Source organism: Molothrus aeneus, chromosome 10, assembly GCF_037042795.1.
Source record: "Molothrus aeneus isolate 106 chromosome 10, BPBGC_Maene_1.0, whole genome shotgun sequence".
Taxonomy (NCBI): domain Eukaryota; kingdom Metazoa; phylum Chordata; class Aves; order Passeriformes; family Icteridae; genus Molothrus; species Molothrus aeneus.
This window is the reverse complement of record NC_089655.1, coordinates 25,396,235-25,415,438: the sequence shown is the minus strand read 5'-3', so window position 1 is coordinate 25,415,438 and position 19,204 is coordinate 25,396,235. Positions and strand designations below refer to the sequence as shown.

Sequence of the window (19,204 nt, the reverse complement as noted above, 5' to 3'; positions counted from 1 at the left end):
TTTTTTGGCTGTAGATGTTGTTGCAGTGTAATTAAATTCAGTAGCTCTTCTGAACAAAATGGAGAAATGTAGTGTCAGTGAGGCAGTAACAGACCAATGCCAGAGTTACCGCTTTTCATGCAACAGCCTGGTTTCTTCTCTTCTAGGAGAAGCATCTCCTGATGCTGTCAGTGGCTGCCTTAGGGGTTTGGGGTTGCACTGATAGCTCTGAATAAACAGCTGGGCCTGCTCAGTCACTACTGTGAATGTCTGCTTCAGTACTGAGCCCTGAGCAGCTCTAACTCTGCTCAGGTTTATGTCTAAGGTAAAACAGAGGAAACGCTGGAAACTGCAAGTTTTGGTGTCTTCGGATCTCAAAGAAGTGTCCGTGTCCTGGAAACAGAGAAGCATCTCCTCCTGGTACGCATCAGTTCAGCACAGTTCACACAAACCCTGTGTTGTGTGCTTATTGAAAAGTTCTTGCTGAAGTAACACCAAAATGATCTTTCCATTAGCTGTGGATTGGTGTTTTCTGCCTGCTGCACCCCTGTGCTGTGAGCACTGCTGGGAGACTTCAGTGCCACAGATTAGAAAGCAAAATATTCCAGTAGCTATGTGTGTTTCCTCTGCAGTGTGATCAGTGGTTCACTCCAGCTGTACAATGAGGATGATGCTGGTAAAGAAAGAAAAAGGACAAAATGGGGATTTCTGGGAACAAGAGTCCCTCAGGTGAGTAGTTGATTAAAACTTCTTGGAGGATACTCTGTAGCTGTCAGTTCACTTTTGAGTGAAACAGAACAGAGACACAGGTGCTGATTGTTTTCCTGCTGGGAGCAGAGGGGGCAGCTCTGCTCCCCTGGGAATGCCTGTTCCTCTGTGTGAGAGCTGTGAGGCAGTGATGGGCACATCCTTCACACCGGGGCGCTGCAGAGGCGCTTTCTCCAAAAGCAAGAAGCATTTAGTAAAGCTGAAAAAGGGGATGAAACAAAGATTGAACGGATCCTGTTAGAAAGCCTTTGCTTTGCTCTGCTCCTGTCAGGTTTGCTTTGGGGGTTTGTGTTTAGTTTTTGCGTAGAGATAAGCTGTATTCAGCTGTGGACAGCGGCTCGGCTTGTGAGAGCTCTGAACTGTAGGAAAGGGTCTGGGAATGCTGCGGGCTCTTCTTGAGAGGCTGCCCGAGGAAAAGGAGCAGCAGTTCTCACAGTGAGAGCGCCGTGGTGTCGGTAGATGCGCGGCTGCCGCTGGCAGGGAGCCTCGGTGCTGCTGCCAGCCCGGCTCGGTGCCGCCCGCGCTGCTGTGCCCCGTCCTTGTCCCGGCTGCCGCCGCTGGCCCGGCGCGCTCGGGCCGGCCCGGGGCGAGCTGGCTGCGGCAGCCGGCTCTCCGCACATGATGCGGGTGCTCTAACGCGTGTCTTCGACATTGTTCCATAGCTTTGGTATAAAGGATTCAGCTGCTGCGTTCACGGCAGCGTCTGCTTTGGCACGGGTGGGGAGCGGGCTGCAGTCGCGGTGTCACACAACGCTCTGAATGCACTGAGGCTGGGCAGAGGGGGGCTCCGAGTTAGGCCCGGCGTCTCAGACCGGACGTGAAAGAAGATGCGGGGAAAAGCTACGGAAACAGTGGAGGATGCGGAGGAAATGCTTACTGAGGAGAGCTTCAAGGCCGCGGCCCTGGCTCAGAGGGGAGCATGTGCAGGAGGAGGCTCGCACAGCAGTGAGGCGGCTCTGGAGCGGGTGCCGGGTGAGGTGAGCACAGAGAGGCACAGACGCTTCCCTGCCCCCGAGCCTTCCCCGGCTGCGGCGGGCGGCTCCGCCCGTGGCGCAGCGGGACCTGGGGGGGCCGCGGCGGCCGCGAGGCGGCGCTGTGGAGCGGGGCGGGGCGGGGCTGTCCCCGCACCGCCCCCGCCCGGTCCCGTTCTCTTTCCCGGTCCCGGTCCCGGTCCCGGACCGTCTCCGCAGCCCAGGATCCGCTGCCTCGGCCCGGTTCCCCGTCGCTCGGGCCCTCGCGCCGTCACTCCCAGCGACGCTGCCGCCGCCTGTCCCGGGCTCCCGCCTCGGCGCAGGGGTTGTCCCCGCTCCACGAGGCTGTTCCCGGAGAACGTGGCTCCTGTCGCTGCCGGGTCCCCTCCGTGCAGCGTGTGCGCAGATGGGCGGGACACGGCGCCGGGGACGTGGCTGCGGCGCTTTGTGCGGTGCCGGCAGCTGCGAGAGGCCTGGCAGGACAGCAGGGAGCTCTCGCCTTGGGAGGCAAACCGTGTGCCCCTCCTGATGCGCTGCTGGAGCACAGTCCTGCAGCCAGCCTTGAGAAGGCTTCACAGGTGAAAAGAAAAAAAAATAATTTAAGTAAGTAAAATTAAATAAGTGTGTTGCAGGTGGTTACTGACGTCACCTGAGCAAGCTCAGCTCCGCGGAGCAGCCCGAGCAGCCGCGGCTGTGGCACAGGGTCAGCCAACGCCTCAGCTCTCAGGGCCTGGAAACGACCAACTGCATCTCACGAGGGGAAATAAACGGGTATTGCTCGGATGGGTTTTGGAAAGAAACAAGTGTGGTGTTCTGCAGCATTTGTTCTTGGGTGTGTGGAGCCAGAGCACAGCTGGGGCCAGAAGGGCCCTCCAGAGATGCCCCCAGCCCCAGCTCTGGCACTGCAGCTGCCCATGACCCTCACACTGCAGGCACAGCGCTGCACACACCTCTGTGCCCAGCTCGCACCAAAGCAAGGATTCCCTGAACTTCAAAGAACCAACTCGTACAAGCCACCCTGAACGCTCCCACAGCCCGGGAGCAGCTGCTGTGCTGGCACAGCCAGAGCCCTGCGCCGCCGTGGCATTCCCGGGAGCAGAGGCAGGAGGTGAGAGAGAGCAGAGCACCTGCTGAGCCCCCGTGGGGGATGGCCGGGGCCCAGAGGGAAGGGGAGCGGCAGCTGGGGGCATCCAGAGCCTCGGCAGCCCCCGCTCAGGCCCCGCGGTGCCAGCCTGGCCCAGCACGGGGCGCCCCATGGCACAGAGGCTCCTCCCAGGGAAAAGCCAATCAATCCCTGCTTGGTGTGAATGGCCGAGCCTCAACAGCCAGCAGAGCCCTGCCTTGCCCACATCAGAATGAACACAGCTTGCGTTTGAAAAGAACTTTATTTAAAATCAGCGATGATACAGACTGCCCCCGCTGTCACAGCACAAGGTGTCCCAGCACAAGGTCCCCGTGCCCTGGGCAGCCCCGGCTCACAGCAGTCCCAGTGATTCCATATGGAAATACAACGTGTACAGATCTGCTCCTTCACGGCTAACAGGCAATTCAGTAACCTCAACCCATTTTGTTTTCTATGATTTCTAGTGTAACCAGACTTAAAATTTGTCTTCTAAGAAATCTGGAGAAATCTTCCTTTAGCAACAGCGTGCACCAGCAGAGCAATTCCCACCACCTTTGTCACCACGCAGACAGCAGAGCCAGCAGGAGTCAGGGCCATCAGCAGGGAAATATGATCAATAGCAGCATTTTCCACGTGATCTCAAGTTACAGTCGTCTACAGAAGAAGGAACTGTGATCACCAGTAGGGAAGCAGTTAAGTACTGAATCCATTGTTAAAAGAAATTGAGTTGAAGGCAGGTTTTACCTTAAATAGGATTAAATATATATTGCAAGACACACCACACTCTGCAGGGGCTGCACATACAGAAGCAGAACTGTGGGCAGGGAGGCAGCGTGTGTCCCCCCCTGCACCCAATATTCCCACACAACATTGTCAAATTTAAAACTATCACCACTTGTTGAAAGTTGTCCAAGAAGTATTTACAGCACAGGCAGGGCCGGGAGAGGCTTGGGGAGCCGCAGGTCTGGCCAGGGTGCTCCCGCAGTCCACGGAGCTCCAGCACTGGGTCCTGCCAGAGCAGCTGCTGCCCGGCCATGCCAGCTCCACACACCCCTCTACCCCTACACAGACAAGCGTTTGGCGTGGATTAGGACAAAGCTACAGGCGGTGCCGTGGCGTGGGGATGGCGAGCACTGCCCATGCTGCAGTGCGCCCGCCCGGCGCACACGGGAGGATGCACGGCGGGGTCGGAGCAAGAGAGGCTCCTCGGGAACATGCTGCACAGTCGGGCTCCAGCCTCTACAGGAATCCTGGCTTCCAGCGTCAAATAAAGCCATTTCCAGCTATACAGCGAGGGTGGCACTGATCTGGGACCGGTGTTTAAACAGATGCCAGTTCCTACGGACCTACGTCGCGTATAGCTCCACGTATTACAGAGACCAGGCCGGATCTTCAGCGAATAAGTAGGTCCACGATTGTAGATCAACAACAGACTTTTATTGCTTTATACATGTGGTGCTGTTCAAGGCACTGTGGCACGGGCTAGAAAACTCGGAATGACTCGTGAAGGGACCTGGAATGCGACACGGCCGGAGCCGCGCGCCGCTCCTCGGCAGCTGCCGCGGCGGCCGGGGCCGGCGGGCCATGGCCCGACACCGGCCCCTCACATGCCCATCCGGATGCTCTGGATGATCTGGAAGATAGCTGCAAGAGAGCGGAGAGGGGAGCGCTCGCCGGGCAGCGCCAGCAGCGAGCTCGGGGGCCCCGAGGGGCAGCGCCCGGCCCGGAGGGGCAGCACCGGGCCCGGAGGGGCAGTACCGGGCCCGGAGGGGCAGTACCGGGCCCGGACGGGCAGCGCCCGGCCCGAGCCGCCGCCAGACCCGTCCGCCCGCGCGCGGCCGCTCACCTGATCCGCAAACCACGAAGATGAAGAGAGCCAACAGCCAGGGCCCGACCGACGCCTTCTCCTCCGGGGCCGTTCTCTGCGAGCACAGCACCGCCGTCAGCGCAGCGCGGCCCGGCCCCGCCACCCCCGCCCGTGCCCGCCCGGCTCAGCCCGGCCCCGCGCACCGAGGTCTTGGCGACGTTCCCCCGCTGGGTGATGTTCTTGCTGTGCTTCTCGTTGGCCATGCGGATGCGCTGCTTGGCCACCATGTCCGCGCTCGGCCCGGTCCGGCCCGGCCGCCGCTGCCGCGTCAGCACCGCGCGCGCCGCACGCCGGGAGCGCGCCGGGGGCGGGGCCCGCGCGCGCCAACCCGCGCACGCGCCCCGGGCCCCGCCCCGCCCGGTAACGTGGCGCGCGCTGCGGCCGCTACGCCGCCGCCGCCCCGGAACCGGAAACACCGCTCCGCCCGCGCCTCAAGATGGCGCCGCCCACGCCGCTGCTCGCAGGTGCGTCTGGCCCGGGCCCGGGGCCGGTGTGCGGGAGATGGCAGCCAAGTTGGGGTGGGGTGGCCCGGAGTCCCTCCGTTGCTCCTCCGGTGCCCATTGGTTTCCGCTGCGCGTCTCCTCCCCGGCGTGCGCTGCCGCGGCGTGGCCACGTCCGGCCCCGGTCGTGGAGTTCTTGACGGTGCCGGCCCCGGCGCTGGTCAGGGCTCGCCGGGCCCTGTGCTCGCTGGGCCGGGGCCGGGGCGAGCAGCGGTGCCCCAGAGGAGGGCCCGGTCCTGCCCCGGGCCTATGCCCGAGCAGCCGCCCCGCCGCCGACTCCCCCGCCCCGCGGGGCCCTCGCGGCCCCGTGTCGCGGATTCGTTCTCCGGCCGCGGGTGATTCACTCGCGGGTACCGGGGCAGGCGGGCAGCCGCTGCCGGCCGGGCCCCGCTGCCGTGTCCGCTGGGCTCCGCGGGATTTGGCTGCCGCTTCTTGAGAGTCGTGTTCCCTTTCCGTGTCTCACTGTTTAAACTGCCCCAACATAAGGGATGCGTATTGTCCTTTTCTGTATTTGTAAGCTTTAAACACGAGCCCGTTTCCCCGCACTCGGCCCCGTGGTGGCGGCAGTTGCTCGGGTGGATTTTTGGCTGCTCACTGCCGTCTGTTGTGAGTTTGGATCCTAACGGGGAGCGTGACGGGAGGGCTGGAGAACACGGTCAGGAAGGGCTGCGCTGGTCCTGGGTCACACCTCAGGTGTGTTAGGGGTTCCCTTAGGGTCTCTGGGGGCTGTGGTGTGCATGAACCCTGTACAATTGTACTTAGGCATGAGAAGGGCTGTTCTCCTGTGAGGCTGTGGCTGCCCACCCTGGGGCACATCCTGCACAGTGATGGCAGCTCCAGGGCTGTGTCCCGGCTGTGCCTTGGAATTTCCTTATAGCAAGTATGGGAAGCACTGTGCATGGCTCAGGGTTCACAAGTTAGAAAATCACCTGCTTTGTCAAATTTCCTGCATTTGAAATGAGTTGTTTGTTTCCCCTTGCAGTGAGAGGCTCCGAGGGGCTGTACATGGTGAATGGGCCCCCCAGCTTCACTGAGAGCGTGGCATTCCAAAGGTACTGCTGGCACTGGCACTAAAGAAATTGCTTTCTGTAAAGTAAGGGTAGACTGTGGAATTGAAAAATGTGTGAATATAAGTGAGTTCAGAACACTGATGACTTGGAAGGCTTTGCACTTGCCTGAGCTTTCACTGCCAGGTGACAGTCCCTGGGCAGGGGTAGCAGGGACTGCACTGTGACACAGGGCTCCTCAGGAGCACAGCAGGAAAGCTCTTGTGTTGGTTTTTGTTAAGGAAACCTTAACCATGGCACTGTTGGGTACTTATGTATATTTCTTATTTCTTCAGGGATTCTGGAAAAAATTGCAAAGCTGTTGCTTTTAGCAAGGACGGCTCCCTCTTTGCCTGGTGCAATGGAGAAAAGTGGGTGCATTTTATTATCTTAATGTTTAGCTTGTATGAAATGTAATCAGTTATGCCTCATTTACTTTTGTCTGTGTAAAGATGATTGCTGTTAATGCAAGTGTTTGCATGTACACTTGAAATGGAGTTTATCAGATGAAACATTTTGTGTTCTTGGTGCACCCATGATGCATCCATTCTCATGCAGTCTGGATATGCTCTCTTTGGTTGGTTGTTTTTTTTATTTATGGCTCCCAGTACCTGGTCTCTGGGATTAATCTATTAGTAGAGCCTACAGAAAATAATGAGTCTATTCACCTTGTGGACATTACAATACAAGGTTCCTTTTTTACAGATCAGGTACATTATAGAGTTCAGTCTCATATTTAGAGCTTATGTGTTGCATATAAAAATACATATTATGTTTTGACCAGTGGTTTCTGTCAGGCTTGGGTGTCTGGTTTTAAAATGTGCTCTTGGAAAAATTTAGTAAAAACAAGGGGGGGCGGGGGAAGCTCTTCCAATTCTGTTCCGTGGGCCAAATTTGAAGCAGATCTAGAAGAGTCAATGCTGAACAATTCTCTCAGCATTAATTAACTATTGTAAGCATGTTTTATTGAAATAGCGTCTTTTGGTTCCAGAGTCAATGTTGTTAATGTCACCAGAGCTGAGTTACTGCATTCCTTTGATCTCCCAAAGACAGTTTGCCTTGAATTCTCGCCAAAGAATAGCGTTCTGGCAACGTGGCAGGCCTATGCAAGTGAGTATTGTACCAGCTGGGGAAGCTTTGTGCCAGCCGGGAGGCTTTGAGCCCATGCCTGTGGCCTCTGTAGTGCGTGTGTTGGCCAAATGGGCAGTGCAGGAAGGTGCAGGAAGTTGTGTGGGCAGTCATAGCACAGTGGAGAGGGAGGGATGCCGTTGTCGGAGCAGCTGGCGTTGGGCACGCTCACCCACGCTCTGTCAGAGTGCTCGTGCTCACAGCCACTCTGTCACTCAGGCACGTCTTTCCTAAGCTTTGGGAAGTGGTCCTGGTGCCACCTGGTGTGCCCTGCAGGCAGCTCCTGTTCTTGGGTAGGCAAGGGAGATGGTATGCTGTCCTGGAGAGCTGTGTCCTGCCCGGGGCCCATGGCTGGAGGGTTCTCCATGTCCAGAGCTTTATTCCCTGCTCTGCATCCCTGGGGGGTTTGAGATCCTGGTTCTGAGAGCTGCAGTCCTGCCTGAGGCACAGACAGTGTAAATGCTGCCTTGGGAGGGAAGAGCTGGGCAAGGCTGGGCCTTGGGAGCTGGCCAGGCTGTGGGGAGACTGGGAACTGGGACAGGCTGTAGGATAAGACAACATCACAAGCTGTGAGCTGCTTTGGGGCTGCTGTAAATCACTGACAGCAGCAGGCAGGCTCTGCTAGCCTGGGTTAGGAGGAGAGTACAGACAGCTTAAAAGCAGCAGAACCATTTTGCATGGCTTGCAGAGAGAGCAGCATTGACTACAGTGGAAGGGACAAAATCACCTCATTCCTGTGAGAGCAAAACACTGGAGTAGAGAACATGCCTCCATTGTTTGCCCTGAGGATGGTTTTGGGTTTGGATTAAAAAGCTGTGCAGGTGTTGGTTGCAGCCTTGCAGTGGGGAGTAGAAACCTGCACTCCAAATGTGAGTTCTTTCTGCAAAGAGGCTGAGGTTAATAGGCACAGCAATCAGCATTCATGGGCTTGGTCCCTCAGGGGCAGAAGTTGCATGCTTGCAAGAAGTTCATGCAGAACCATGAGATGGGATGTTGGGGTGAAGCAGATTTAAGCTTCAAATACCACTATGTTCTTTTGCAGCTGCTAAGGATGGCACAGCAGGGGTGCCCAACCTGCAGCTCCATGATCTGAGAACGGGAAAATGCTTAAAGTCTTTTGTGCAGAAAAAGATGCAGAACTGGTAAATAAGCCTTCCAGATGCTAATTGTTTACAAAGAAATGTGGTTTTCAAAATCTGATCCAGGTAAATGGAGCTGTTAGTGTGGTGTTGGCTTTCAAAGCAGTGCCTGCTGCCCGCTGAAAGCCAGAGTCTGTGCCTGTGAGTGTCTGTGTGTAGTTTATTGTAAATTCACTCTCACTTTGCACCACAGGGGAAAGCTGAGCAGACAATAACTAAGTCCACTTGTACATTTTTGCTATGCAGATGTCATTTATCCACATTAAATGTATCATGTTTGAACATACTGGGCTCACAGTAGAGGGAAAAAACAATCCTGGAGTGCTAATGATGAGCATCATTTCATGTTTGTGACTTTTCCCTTAATGTGCAGGTGTCCTTGCTGGGCAGAGGATGAAAGCATTTGTGCCAGAAATGTGAACAATGAAGTGCACTTCTTTGAATACAACAACTTCAGTATGCGAGTATTTCTCACATTTCATTCCTTCTATAAATGCTGCTACTTTTGAGGGGTGGTTTTTGTTTTCAGGTTTTTCTTTGTTTCTTCATTTGCTTGCCTTTTATTTTAAATACTGCCTACATTCTATTTCAGTTTGAAATTCAGAATCATTATTTCACTTTCTTATTTATCTTTTCACTGACTGACATGATATGAAATGCATCTGATTCTCAGTTAAGAAGGCCTGATTCTATATTGTTACTCATTTAATGAGATCCAGGAAATTGTTTTGTAGAAAATGTAATCTGCCATTACTTCCTTGGGTTGTGCATATTCTGTCAATAGATTGCTAAAAATGGCTCATTAAAAAATTGGTGGCAAAAATGAAATAGTGAAGCCTGAAGATTTTTACCACAGAGATGTACTGTTGGTGATAGAATATCTGGAGTCGATGGGTGTTTAAAAGGGAAGGGGGAAGAAAAAAGCAGAAAGATAAAAACTAATTAGAACAAAAATGTAAAGGAGTGAAAAGAAAACGGAGGGGAGAACAGCAGCATGTGGTTTTAGTTTTGTATTTAGTTTTGCATTCTTTGTTTTGTTTTAAATATAAAGTTGATAGAGGAATTAGGGCTACAAGAGGCTCAGTTTCCTGAGAATTAGTCCTGGTGTTGTTAATCAAGCTGTGGGAAGCACGGAATGTCAGCCTCAGCAGGATGTCTGCTGACAGTGCAGGTTCCTGGCTGCAGTGGAGCTGTGGGGTGATGCTGTTGCCATCAGTTGTTTGTGGGAAGGAGCAGTGCTGAGCTCTGTGCAGGCCTGTTGGGAAGAGTTATCCCATGGAGGTGTGAGGGGAGAGCCCCTCCCTCTGTGTGATGGCACCTGAATGTGACTGAAGCCAGCACAGATAAGGTGAAGAATATCTGCTTCAAACACAGGCTGCATTCACCTTGGGTTCAGAGGCTTCCTTTGCTTTTTGAACTTCCAAGTACTGAGTGCTGAGTTTCAGGCATAGGCTTGATTAAAGTTGGTTTTGTAGGTGAAATGGGAAAATAATATTTGTTTGCCTAGAAAAAGAGATCCTTTGAGATTGTCTTTACTGGTCTGTGTTATCCAGGATAGAGCCCCATAGAAGGATGTGGTTAGGACATCCAGGTAACATGGTTTGTCGTTAACATCAGACATCTGTGACCTTTTTCATGGCAGATACCATTGCAAACAAGCTGCATTTGCAGAAGGTCAGTGATTTCGTGTTGTCCCCAGGAGCACAGCCAACCAAGGTACTTCTGATCCAGCTTCCAGTCCTTTTTTTGTTTTCTTAAAAAAAAAACCCACTGTGATTTTAGTACAGTTGTAACTATTTTAGTAACTATGCCCTGTGCTACCAAGGCTTTAACCTGCAGTGAAATCTCGTGGCTGTTTCAGGTTGCTGTTTATGTCCCAGGCAGCAAAGGTGCTCCGTCCTTTGTCAGGCTCTACCAGTACCCCAACTTTGGGGGCCCGCAGTCAGCACTAGCCAACAAAAGCTTCTTTAAAGCTGACAAGGTGACAATGCTATGGAACAAAAAAGGTATAGCAGCTATGTACTGAGACTTATATTGTGCTCATTTTGGATTGACTTTGTGTGCTGTGTGGGGTTTGTGTTTAATTTGCATATGTTGATAAATCCTGAGGGCAGCCATTAATGCTTTGCTGAGGTGCATTTCTGCACACCCTGGGGTGCTCAGCACTTATCTTGTGACTTTCATAATTTTTTGTGTTGTGCTTGAAAATATTCTATACATGCTGGTAAATTTTTCAGTTGAATGACAAATTCCTATATAATTTTGCATCCTGTGTCAATAATGTAATTGGATTGTAAACATAACAACCGTTCATGTGATGATATGATCTTAATCTGTAGAATCATCTGTATGCATATATATGATAACTGGGGTGATCTGAGAGGCCTCTGTGCTTGGTTGTTTGTTAGCAATGAGCTGTTTCAGAATGATTTTGTACAAATCATTTTACTTCAACCCACATAGTTTGGAATATAAAGGAGGATGTTTCACACATGTAGAAACCATGCTTGGGGACTGTGAGAGACAGCAAAGATTGTTGCTCGAGACATTTTGGGGTGCACGTGTCTGTGGGAATGGGCAGGCTGGGCCTTGCCCTGGTGAGACAGTGCCCTGCTCTGCACCCCCCACAGCTTTGGGTAACAGATGTGCATACAGAAGATGTTGAAAAAATGTTTCGGTCAAGGATTGATCAGGATGTTTGGTTTCTGCCATAGTTTAATTTTTTTTTAATCGCTGCAAAGGATGTTCAGTTGCTTGTGATCTAACAGTAAATGAATAGACTGAGCTGATGTTTCCCACCTGAGGAAGGAATGTATTCAGTGCTTTTGTGGTAGCATTTAGGAAAAACTCGATTCAAAAGAGAATGATACGAGCCCTATCACACAAGCAACCAGCAGGAGCTCATAGTGGAGCTGGTTTTGCTCAGTCAGGTGTTTAGTGCAGTGGCTGCTGTGGCTTTCAGAAGCTGTGCTGCAGTAACTGTGTGTGTTCCCAGCCACGGCTGTGCTGGTGGTTGCCAGCACCGAGGTGGACAAGAGCGGTGCCTCGTACTACGGCGAGCAGACGCTGCACTACCTGGCAGCCAGCGGGGAGAGCGCCGTGGTGCAGCTGCGTGAGTACGGGCCGGGCTGGGCCGGGCTGGGCCGGGCTGGGCCGGGCTGGGCCGGGCTGGGCCGGGCTGGGCCGGGCTGGGCCGGGCTGGGCCGGGCCGGCCTGGGCTGGCCTGGGCTGGCCTGGGCCGGGCCGGGCCGGGCCGGGCTGGGCCGGGCCGGGCCGGGCTGGGCCGGGCTGGGCCGGGCTGGGCTGCGCTGGGCCGGGCTGGGCCGGGCTGGGCTGCGCTGGGCCGGGCTGGGCCGGGCCGGGCTGGGCTGGCCTGGGCTGGCCTGGGCCGGGCCGGGCTGGGCCGGGCTGGGCCGGGCTGGGCCGGGCTGGGCCGGGCTGGGCCGGGCTGGGCTGCGCTGGGCCGGGCTGGGCCGGGCTGGGCTGCGCTGGGCCGGGCTGGGCCGGGCTGGGCTGCGCTGGGCCGGGCTGGGCCGGGCTGGGCCGGGCTGGGCCGGGCTGGGCTGCGCTGGGCCGGGCTGGGCCGGGCTGGGCTGCGCTGGGCCGGGCTGGGCCGGGCCGGGCTGGGCTGGCCTGGGCTGGGCCGGGCCGGGCTGGGCTGGCCTGGGCTGGCCTGGGCCGGGCCGGGCTGGGCCGGGCTGGGCCGGGCTGGGCCGGGCTGGGCCGGGCTGGGCCGGGCTGGGCTGCGCTGGGCCGGGCTGGGCCGGGCTGGGCTGCGCTGGGCCGGGCTGGGCCGGGCTGGGCTGCGCTGGGCCGGGCTGGGCCGGGCTGGGCCGGGCCGGGCTGGGCTGGCCTGGGCTGGCCTGGGCCGGGCCGGGCTGGGCTGGGCTGGGCCGGGCTGGGCCGGGCTGGGCCGGGCTGGGCCGGGCTGGGCTGCGCTGGGCCGGGCCGGGCCGGGCCGGGCTGGGCTGCGCTGGGCCGGGCTGGGCCGGGCTGGGCTGCGCTGGGCCGGGCTGGGCCGGGCTGGGCCGGGCTGGGCCGGGCTGGGCCGGGCCGGGCTGGGCTGCGCTGGGCCGGGCTGGGCCGCGCTGGGCTGGGCCGGGCCGGGCCGGGCTGGGCTGCGCTGCAGCTCCTGCCTCTGCTGGGCTTCTTAGTCTCATGAACTGACCTTTAAAGCAAAATCCTCTAAACAAAAAATCCTTCACCTTTTTTGTTGTTGTTGTTTGTTTTTTACCTCTGCAGGAGGATGTTGCTTTTTTCTGGGTTGGTGTGGGGTTTTTTTCAGTAGCTGGATTTTATTACCTTTGATAGACTTACCATCTTGATGTCAGTGGCATTCAGTTAATACATACATAAAGGTTCCAGTTAATACATACTGATAGTTTGACTGGGAAGGTGTTCAGGTGCACAGGGAGGGAACTATACTCATTTTCTGAGAAAACACCTGGACACTGGAGCCAGGTTGATGTCTGAGAATCCATAACAGGCAGGAATGTGTGTCACCAAACAGAATAGTCCTACCTGCACTTCAACATATGCAAGATACTGCCCACAATGAGCCAGGGCAGAGTGACAGCAGTGTTTTGAAGTCTGTCAGAAAATAAAACTCCTTTATTTTGTATTGTAATACTGAAAGTGTTTTAAAACCTAAAAATGACATATTGGAGGGCAGCAGATGAATGTGCTTAATTCCAGTGTCTAGCTTTAGCTGGAAGTCCATGCCTTAACTTCTGCTGTGGGGGTCTTTTTTCCTTCTCTCAAGCTCTTGCTCTTGTGTGCAAACATCTGGCCTGCTTGGGATTATAGAGGCTGGTTTGTTGGGAGTGCTTGAGAGCACTGGGGGTGACATTGACCACCTTTGCTGGAGGTACTGTGAATGTAACTTCCATAACAGTGCTGGCTGGGAACATTTCCAGTTTGCCTTCTGCTGCAAAACTTGTGGATGAGTACTGTGCCACGTTTCCCCTTGATAGTAACTGCCCTGGGGAAGGAGAATTGGGGTCATGACTCAGTATATAGAATCTCTTTGGGAGTAGTTTAACCCAGCTTACAAGTAGAGCACTACTTGTTTAACTACATACCTACTAAAATGTTCTTTATTTCTACTGCATCTGTATTTAACAGGAAGTCTTTTCACTTAATTTAGCTATTCCTTTTCAAGGAAAAGTCCAAACTGATTAAAGCAAGTGGTGGGCACTTGGACTGAGAGTGCCTGCGGAGTTGGATCTTTTTTGAAGTGCAGTTTTGAAGCTTTTTTCCACTCAGGCATTTGCAAAGGGCTTTTCATTTTCGACTAAGATGTGGTGCTGCTGCAGGCTCTGGCAGAGCTCTGAAGCCTGCATGGAGCTGCCCTCATCTCTCCAGCTGTTGCTGTCACCAAATATCATTTTCTGTCACCTCTGTAGCTGAGCTGCATTGGGTTAATTTCACTGAAAGGGTTTCGAAGGGGAACACACAGTGTGATTATACATCCTTGTTTCTAAAGATAATGAGACTTCAGAGTGACAGCAGGCATGAACCATTTAACTCAGTTTGAACATCTTGGGTCAACTCTGGATTTAAGGATTCAGTAATGCATTTGGCATTTATCTGAACTATGGGTGAATATACCCAGATGATGAAAAGTTATAATGGCCTGTGGTTTGTATTTACCTCTGGGTATTTTACCCGAGTTTTCATCACTTATTCATTATTTTTCAGTATATCCTAATGTTCCAACCCCCAGAATAACTTCTAACGGTAGCAAGTTTTGATCATTGCATGTAAGGCCATTTTTGTGTGCTCACCCACATTAAAGTCTGACTTATAAAATATTGTGCATGGGCATAGTCCAAAGATAACTCAGGTCACTATTGCTTACCTCTATAAAGCTGAACTACACAATATTTCTTAGATTAAAAGAAGAGAAACTGTTATCCAGCTGGTATAAAACTCCTGTTTTTGCAGGTTTCCAGTGGGACAATTTGAGATGGTCCTGAGGTCATACTTGAGGAAAAAAAAAAAAAAACGGAGTTTTTTTACATGTCAAGCTATGCTTACTGTTAAAGTGTTGGTGCTGGCCCTACAGAGGTAATTTGGAATGACTGCAGTTGTTGTTGCAAACCGTAACTAAAGTTATCAGAAGATACAAGGTTGTTTTTCCCTCTGTTGTTAGCAGAATTAATTTTCACTGTCAATAATTAGAATATAGCATTTTAGCAAAGCATGAAGAGTCACTATGGATTTTATTTTGGCTTGCTCTGAAAAAATGCAGTCTCCCAACAGTTGCATGTTTTTCCTTTTCCTTCAGCCAAAAACGGCCCTATTTACGATGTTGCCTGGAGCCCCAATTCTGTCGAGTTCTGTGCTGTGTATGGTTTCATGCCTGCCAAAGCCACGGTTTTTAACCTGAAATGTGACCCCGTGTTTGATTTTGGCACCGGGCCTCGCAATGCTGCCTACTACAGCCCCCACGGACACATCCTGGTGCTGGCAGGGTTTGGAAACCTTAGGGGACAGATGGAAGTGTGGGACGTTAAGAACTACAAGCTGATTTCCAAGCCAGTGGCCTCGGATTCCACGTACTTTGCTTGGTGTCCCGACGGGGAGCACATTGTGACGGCCACGTGCGCTCCCCGGCTGCGCGTCGGCAACGGCTACAAGATCTGGCACTACACGGGCTCCGTGCTGCACGCCCACGAGGTGCCGGCTGACCAGGAGATGTGGCAGGTGTTGTGGCAGCCCTTCCTGGACGGCGTGTTCCCGGAGAGAGCGGTGCGGTACCAGGCGGTGCCCGGCGAGCTGCCCCGCGCCGAGCCCAGCCCCGCGCAGGCGTACCGCCCGCCCGCCCTGCGCAACAGACCTGCCACGAGCTCCAAGCTGGTGAGTGGCACTGTCCCGGGGCAGGTGCCCGCCTGGCTCTTGCCTCCTCGGAGCTCGGCCTCGCGGATCTGTGTGCTTTTGAGGAGGAGCGTGAGAACAGTGACCAGGTTGACAGCACTGTGGGGGTTTGGAGGGGTTTTGGTGACCTTCTTTGGCACTCTGCTCACAGTTTGCAAGAATGTATGCTAGAAAGATCTCATCTCTTTGGCCCAAACACTGTCCTTTCACAAAGCATTTGCAAATTTCTGTAATGCTCTTTGCAACATGCACTGGAACACTAAACTCACGTGTGGTGAAATTGAGTACTCTGGTTAGGACAGAAGCCTCTGATCTGGGTGACTTGACCCTGCCAGTTCTGAACCCAGCCAGCCTGGGGCTTGAGTAGCCTCCCAACAGCCATTCTTTCTTGGGTTTTTTCTTTTTAATAAGGTAAATATACTTATTGGAGATTGGATCATTAGCAAGTCAGCTGCAGCTTAAACACATTTCAGTACAGTGATCTGCTTGTATAATTAGTTTCTTTCTGCAGGTTTCCAGAGTAGGCTGAGTAGCAACTAATTCCATGTAAAAGCTGCATCCTTGGTGTTTGGGTCCCGGAGAGCTTTGATTTTGAGCCCTGTGCTTTTGCAGGAGACTGCGAGCAGTCTCTTGTTAGCCATGCTGAGGGCTGCTCTCACAGGCCATCCCTGAGCAGAGGGAGTAGGGAAAAGATACAGTCAGTAAAATAATTCTCCTTACTTATATGGGCAAAAAGTTTTGTCACATGCATTAAAAAAATACAGTGCCACAGTTGAGAGTTATCTTAAAAACACCGAGCAGCCCCCTTTCTCAGCCCCCACTGCCTCCCAAGAACCCCCCATCTCCCCTCCCAGCACTCAGCCTTCCCCTCTGGTCATCGGGAGTTTGAGTTACAAAGCTGTCAGCAACAGCAAAATGCCAGGCTTCAGTCATTTTGTGATAGGTTATTCTTCTTGGATTTTGTTTCCTTCCCGAGATAGAAAACAATGATTTTGTTTTCTTACTGGAAAACTATGAAATCATTGGGGCACATGGGGTAGTCCCATGCACACTTGAGTGGATGAGTTTGAAACCCTTTTCACCTTTCTTTGGCTGTTCCAAGGAGTGCGTACTTTTTCCTCCACTTTCTTTTTTCTTTTTTCTTTCTTTTTCCTTTCATCTTTGTGTATGATGTTGTCTTAGGTAGATGTTAGGGTTTCTGTGCCAACATGGAATATGGAGTTTTAACCATTTTGCATGTCCCGCAGCATGAAGATGAGCCACCCCAGAACATGAAACCCCAGCTGGGAGGCAGTGATAAGCCAGTGTCTAAAATAGCTCTCAAAAATCAGAGGAAGCATGAAGCTAAGAAAGCTGCTAAACAGGTACTGCAAAAGTCGCCGTTATAAGAATCACGTTAATTAGTTAATTAGCTTCCCCAAAGGGCAGGGGTCAGTCTCAGAGCAGTGGCTTGTGCAGCAGTGTGGGAAGGGCAGCAGAGTTTAACCAGAGAAGAGCAGCTACAGAAGGGTGATTCAATAGTAACAGCTTTGCAGAGTCACTGCAAATGTTAGCTAAAATCAGTGTCGAGACAAGGTGATCCTGGCTTCTCACATCCTGCAGAATGTGGTTTGGTTTTAGGTAGGAGGGAGGAACAGGTGGGTGCTTTGTGTTTCCTGCAGGTCAAGGCTGAGGTGTGTTTTTAGGGCAGGCCAGAGACAGCCTGTCTGTCACTTCTGGACTTACTGTTCTTTGACTAGGTAGATAAAAGTCAGCTTTTGGTATTAGCCTTCCAATTACTACAAAACTCTGCAGCAATAATTTCTTTAAATGCTATTTTAAAAAAATTCTAGCACTGCTTTTGAGCCCTTTTTTTTTTGCTTCACAGGCAATGACCCAGTCTGCTTTGTAAAATATTTGTGTATGTATTTGTCATATCACCCTTAAACTGGTGTTTCCCTGTGCTGTGTGTGGTTGGGATCTTGAGGAAGTAGAAATTAAACAAGAAACAGCATGTGAGCTGTTCCAGATAAGCCTTTGTCCATGGAAGGCAGATCAATAGATAATGCAGTACCTCAGAGCAAGCCATCCTGGATTTTGGAATACATCCAGCAAACTGGGGAAAGAAGGAATATTAAATGGATCCTAAAGTGATTAAAGACATTTTTCATTCTCTTTGTAATCAAAGGTATTTTCTATATTGTGTTTATGTGTCTACAGGAGGCCAAAGCTGATGCACACCAAGGCCCTGCTCAGGTCAGAGCCCCACAGAATGCCCTACAGAACACTGTGCCAGCCATGACCACGGGAGATCCTGAAGTGGATAAGAAGATAAAGAATTTGAAAAAGGTGTGAAGAGATTCTTAGATTTCTAATAGACAGTATTCCTCCAAGGGCTGGTCTGTCACACCTAGTGCAAGTGTAAGGTGAGCTGAGTCCAGGAGGATGCAGGAACCTTCACGGAATTGTCCCAGATTTGTACCCACCTCCCTTTGCCCTCCTACCTGTGCAGCCATCATGTGCCAGGGTTCCTGAAGGTCCCATCAGAGGTGGCAGTACAGGGAGGAGTTTCAGCATTTCCTGACCCTCAGGAATGCTGTGGAGGTGCAGCCAGTCCCAGCTGAGGGTCAGGGTGCCCTGGCAGGTGTTGGTGCTCAGACAGGAGCTCTGTGCATTCCGTGGGTGTTGGGACCTGCATCCGCCAAGGGAAGAGTGCCCTTGTGGCATGAGTGCAAAGTTTACTGCCAGTCTTGAGAATTCTCGCATTAAATAATTCCAGAACAGAAATTGTTAAGTTCTGGCTAGAGAATCTTTCCCATTTATCTTGCTGCCTCCTGCTGCTCATAGTCTCTGGATTAACTTTCCAGGCTTTTTGAGGAGAATGTGTGGTGAAGAGGGATGGTGATGGAGTAATTTCCAGTTTTGGATCTAGCCCTTCAGTGAGACAATGCCTGGTGGTTTTGTATCTGAGATGAAGTACTGCTGTTCCTAAGTTCTGTTCCTGAAAGAAATATGTGTTATGGGTGGGAAATTCTGGGTGAAGCATCTGGAGATGCTCAAGGGATTGTGCTTTCCATAGAGACCTGCCTCCAGACACATCAGCAACTTCTAAGATTTATTTCCTGTTCTTGTTTCACCAATATTTTTGTTTGGTTGGTTGGTTGTTTTTTTCAGAAACTAAAGGCAATTGAGCAGCTGAAAGAACAGGCAGCTGCTGGCAAACAGCTGGAGAAGAATCAGGTACGATTGAGATCTGTACAGTTTATTCCAGGTTCATTTTACAATAAGCTACATCTATTAAATTTTCTGCTCTAGGTGGAGAAGATTCAAAAAGAAGCTGCTCTCCTTAAGGAACTGGAAGACCTAGAACTGGGTGTTTAAATCTTCCTCGAGCTCCAGTGTGGTGCTAACACAAAGTTCATGCAAAATGTAGTTTTGTTAAACATTTCAGCAAATGACCAAGGGTTCGACAGTCCACAGATTTGCTGCTCATTTGCCTTTAAAAAAGAATTTTCCTAAAGATTTGTGCACATGAAGCCATGAGCAAGTGATGAGTATCCATCAGCCAGTTCTGCTGCTGTTCCAACGAGAAATGCGCTCCTTTTCTGAGAACATACTGCCTAGACCAGATTGTTTTTCCTTATTTGGGTGGGAGAAGGGAAGGCGACAAAGACATTTGATAGCTTTATTATATTTAAGAAGAGATGCGATCTTTATGCGATGACGGGCTGTAGATAAAATAAAGAGCATTTATAACAGCGAGCTGTCGGAGCGCTGTGTGGCCGCCAGGGGGCGCGCGGGGGCAGGGCTCCGGCCATGGCCCCG

At 52.4% G+C, this 19,204-nt stretch overlaps 2 protein-coding genes across 2 annotated transcripts; one reads left to right on the top strand and one right to left on the bottom strand.

The window, feature by feature from the left end:
* Positions 1-3,084: 3,084 nt before the first annotated feature.
* SERP1 (stress associated endoplasmic reticulum protein 1) lies at positions 3,085-5,005 on the bottom strand. Its single transcript, XM_066556492.1, has 3 exons — positions 4,852-5,005; positions 4,688-4,763; positions 3,085-4,485 (listed from the first exon to the last, which is right to left on the bottom strand). The coding sequence occupies exons 1-3, from the start codon at positions 4,933-4,935 to the stop codon at positions 4,445-4,447; spliced, it is 201 nt and encodes a 66-aa protein (XP_066412589.1). The 5' UTR covers positions 4,936-5,005; the 3' UTR covers positions 3,085-4,444.
* A 131-nt stretch (positions 5,006-5,136) lies between these two features.
* On the top strand, positions 5,137-19,137 carry EIF2A (eukaryotic translation initiation factor 2A). Its single transcript, XM_066556878.1, has 14 exons — positions 5,137-5,172; positions 6,191-6,260; positions 6,551-6,625; positions 7,246-7,364; positions 8,425-8,524; positions 8,895-8,977; positions 10,164-10,237; positions 10,383-10,527; positions 11,517-11,633; positions 14,811-15,382; positions 16,648-16,764; positions 17,600-17,728; positions 18,554-18,619; positions 18,695-19,137. Exons 1-14 carry the CDS (start codon positions 5,145-5,147, stop codon positions 18,758-18,760), a joined length of 1,761 nt encoding a protein of 586 aa, XP_066412975.1. The 5' UTR covers positions 5,137-5,144; the 3' UTR covers positions 18,761-19,137.
* The last annotated feature ends 67 nt before the right edge of the window (positions 19,138-19,204 follow it).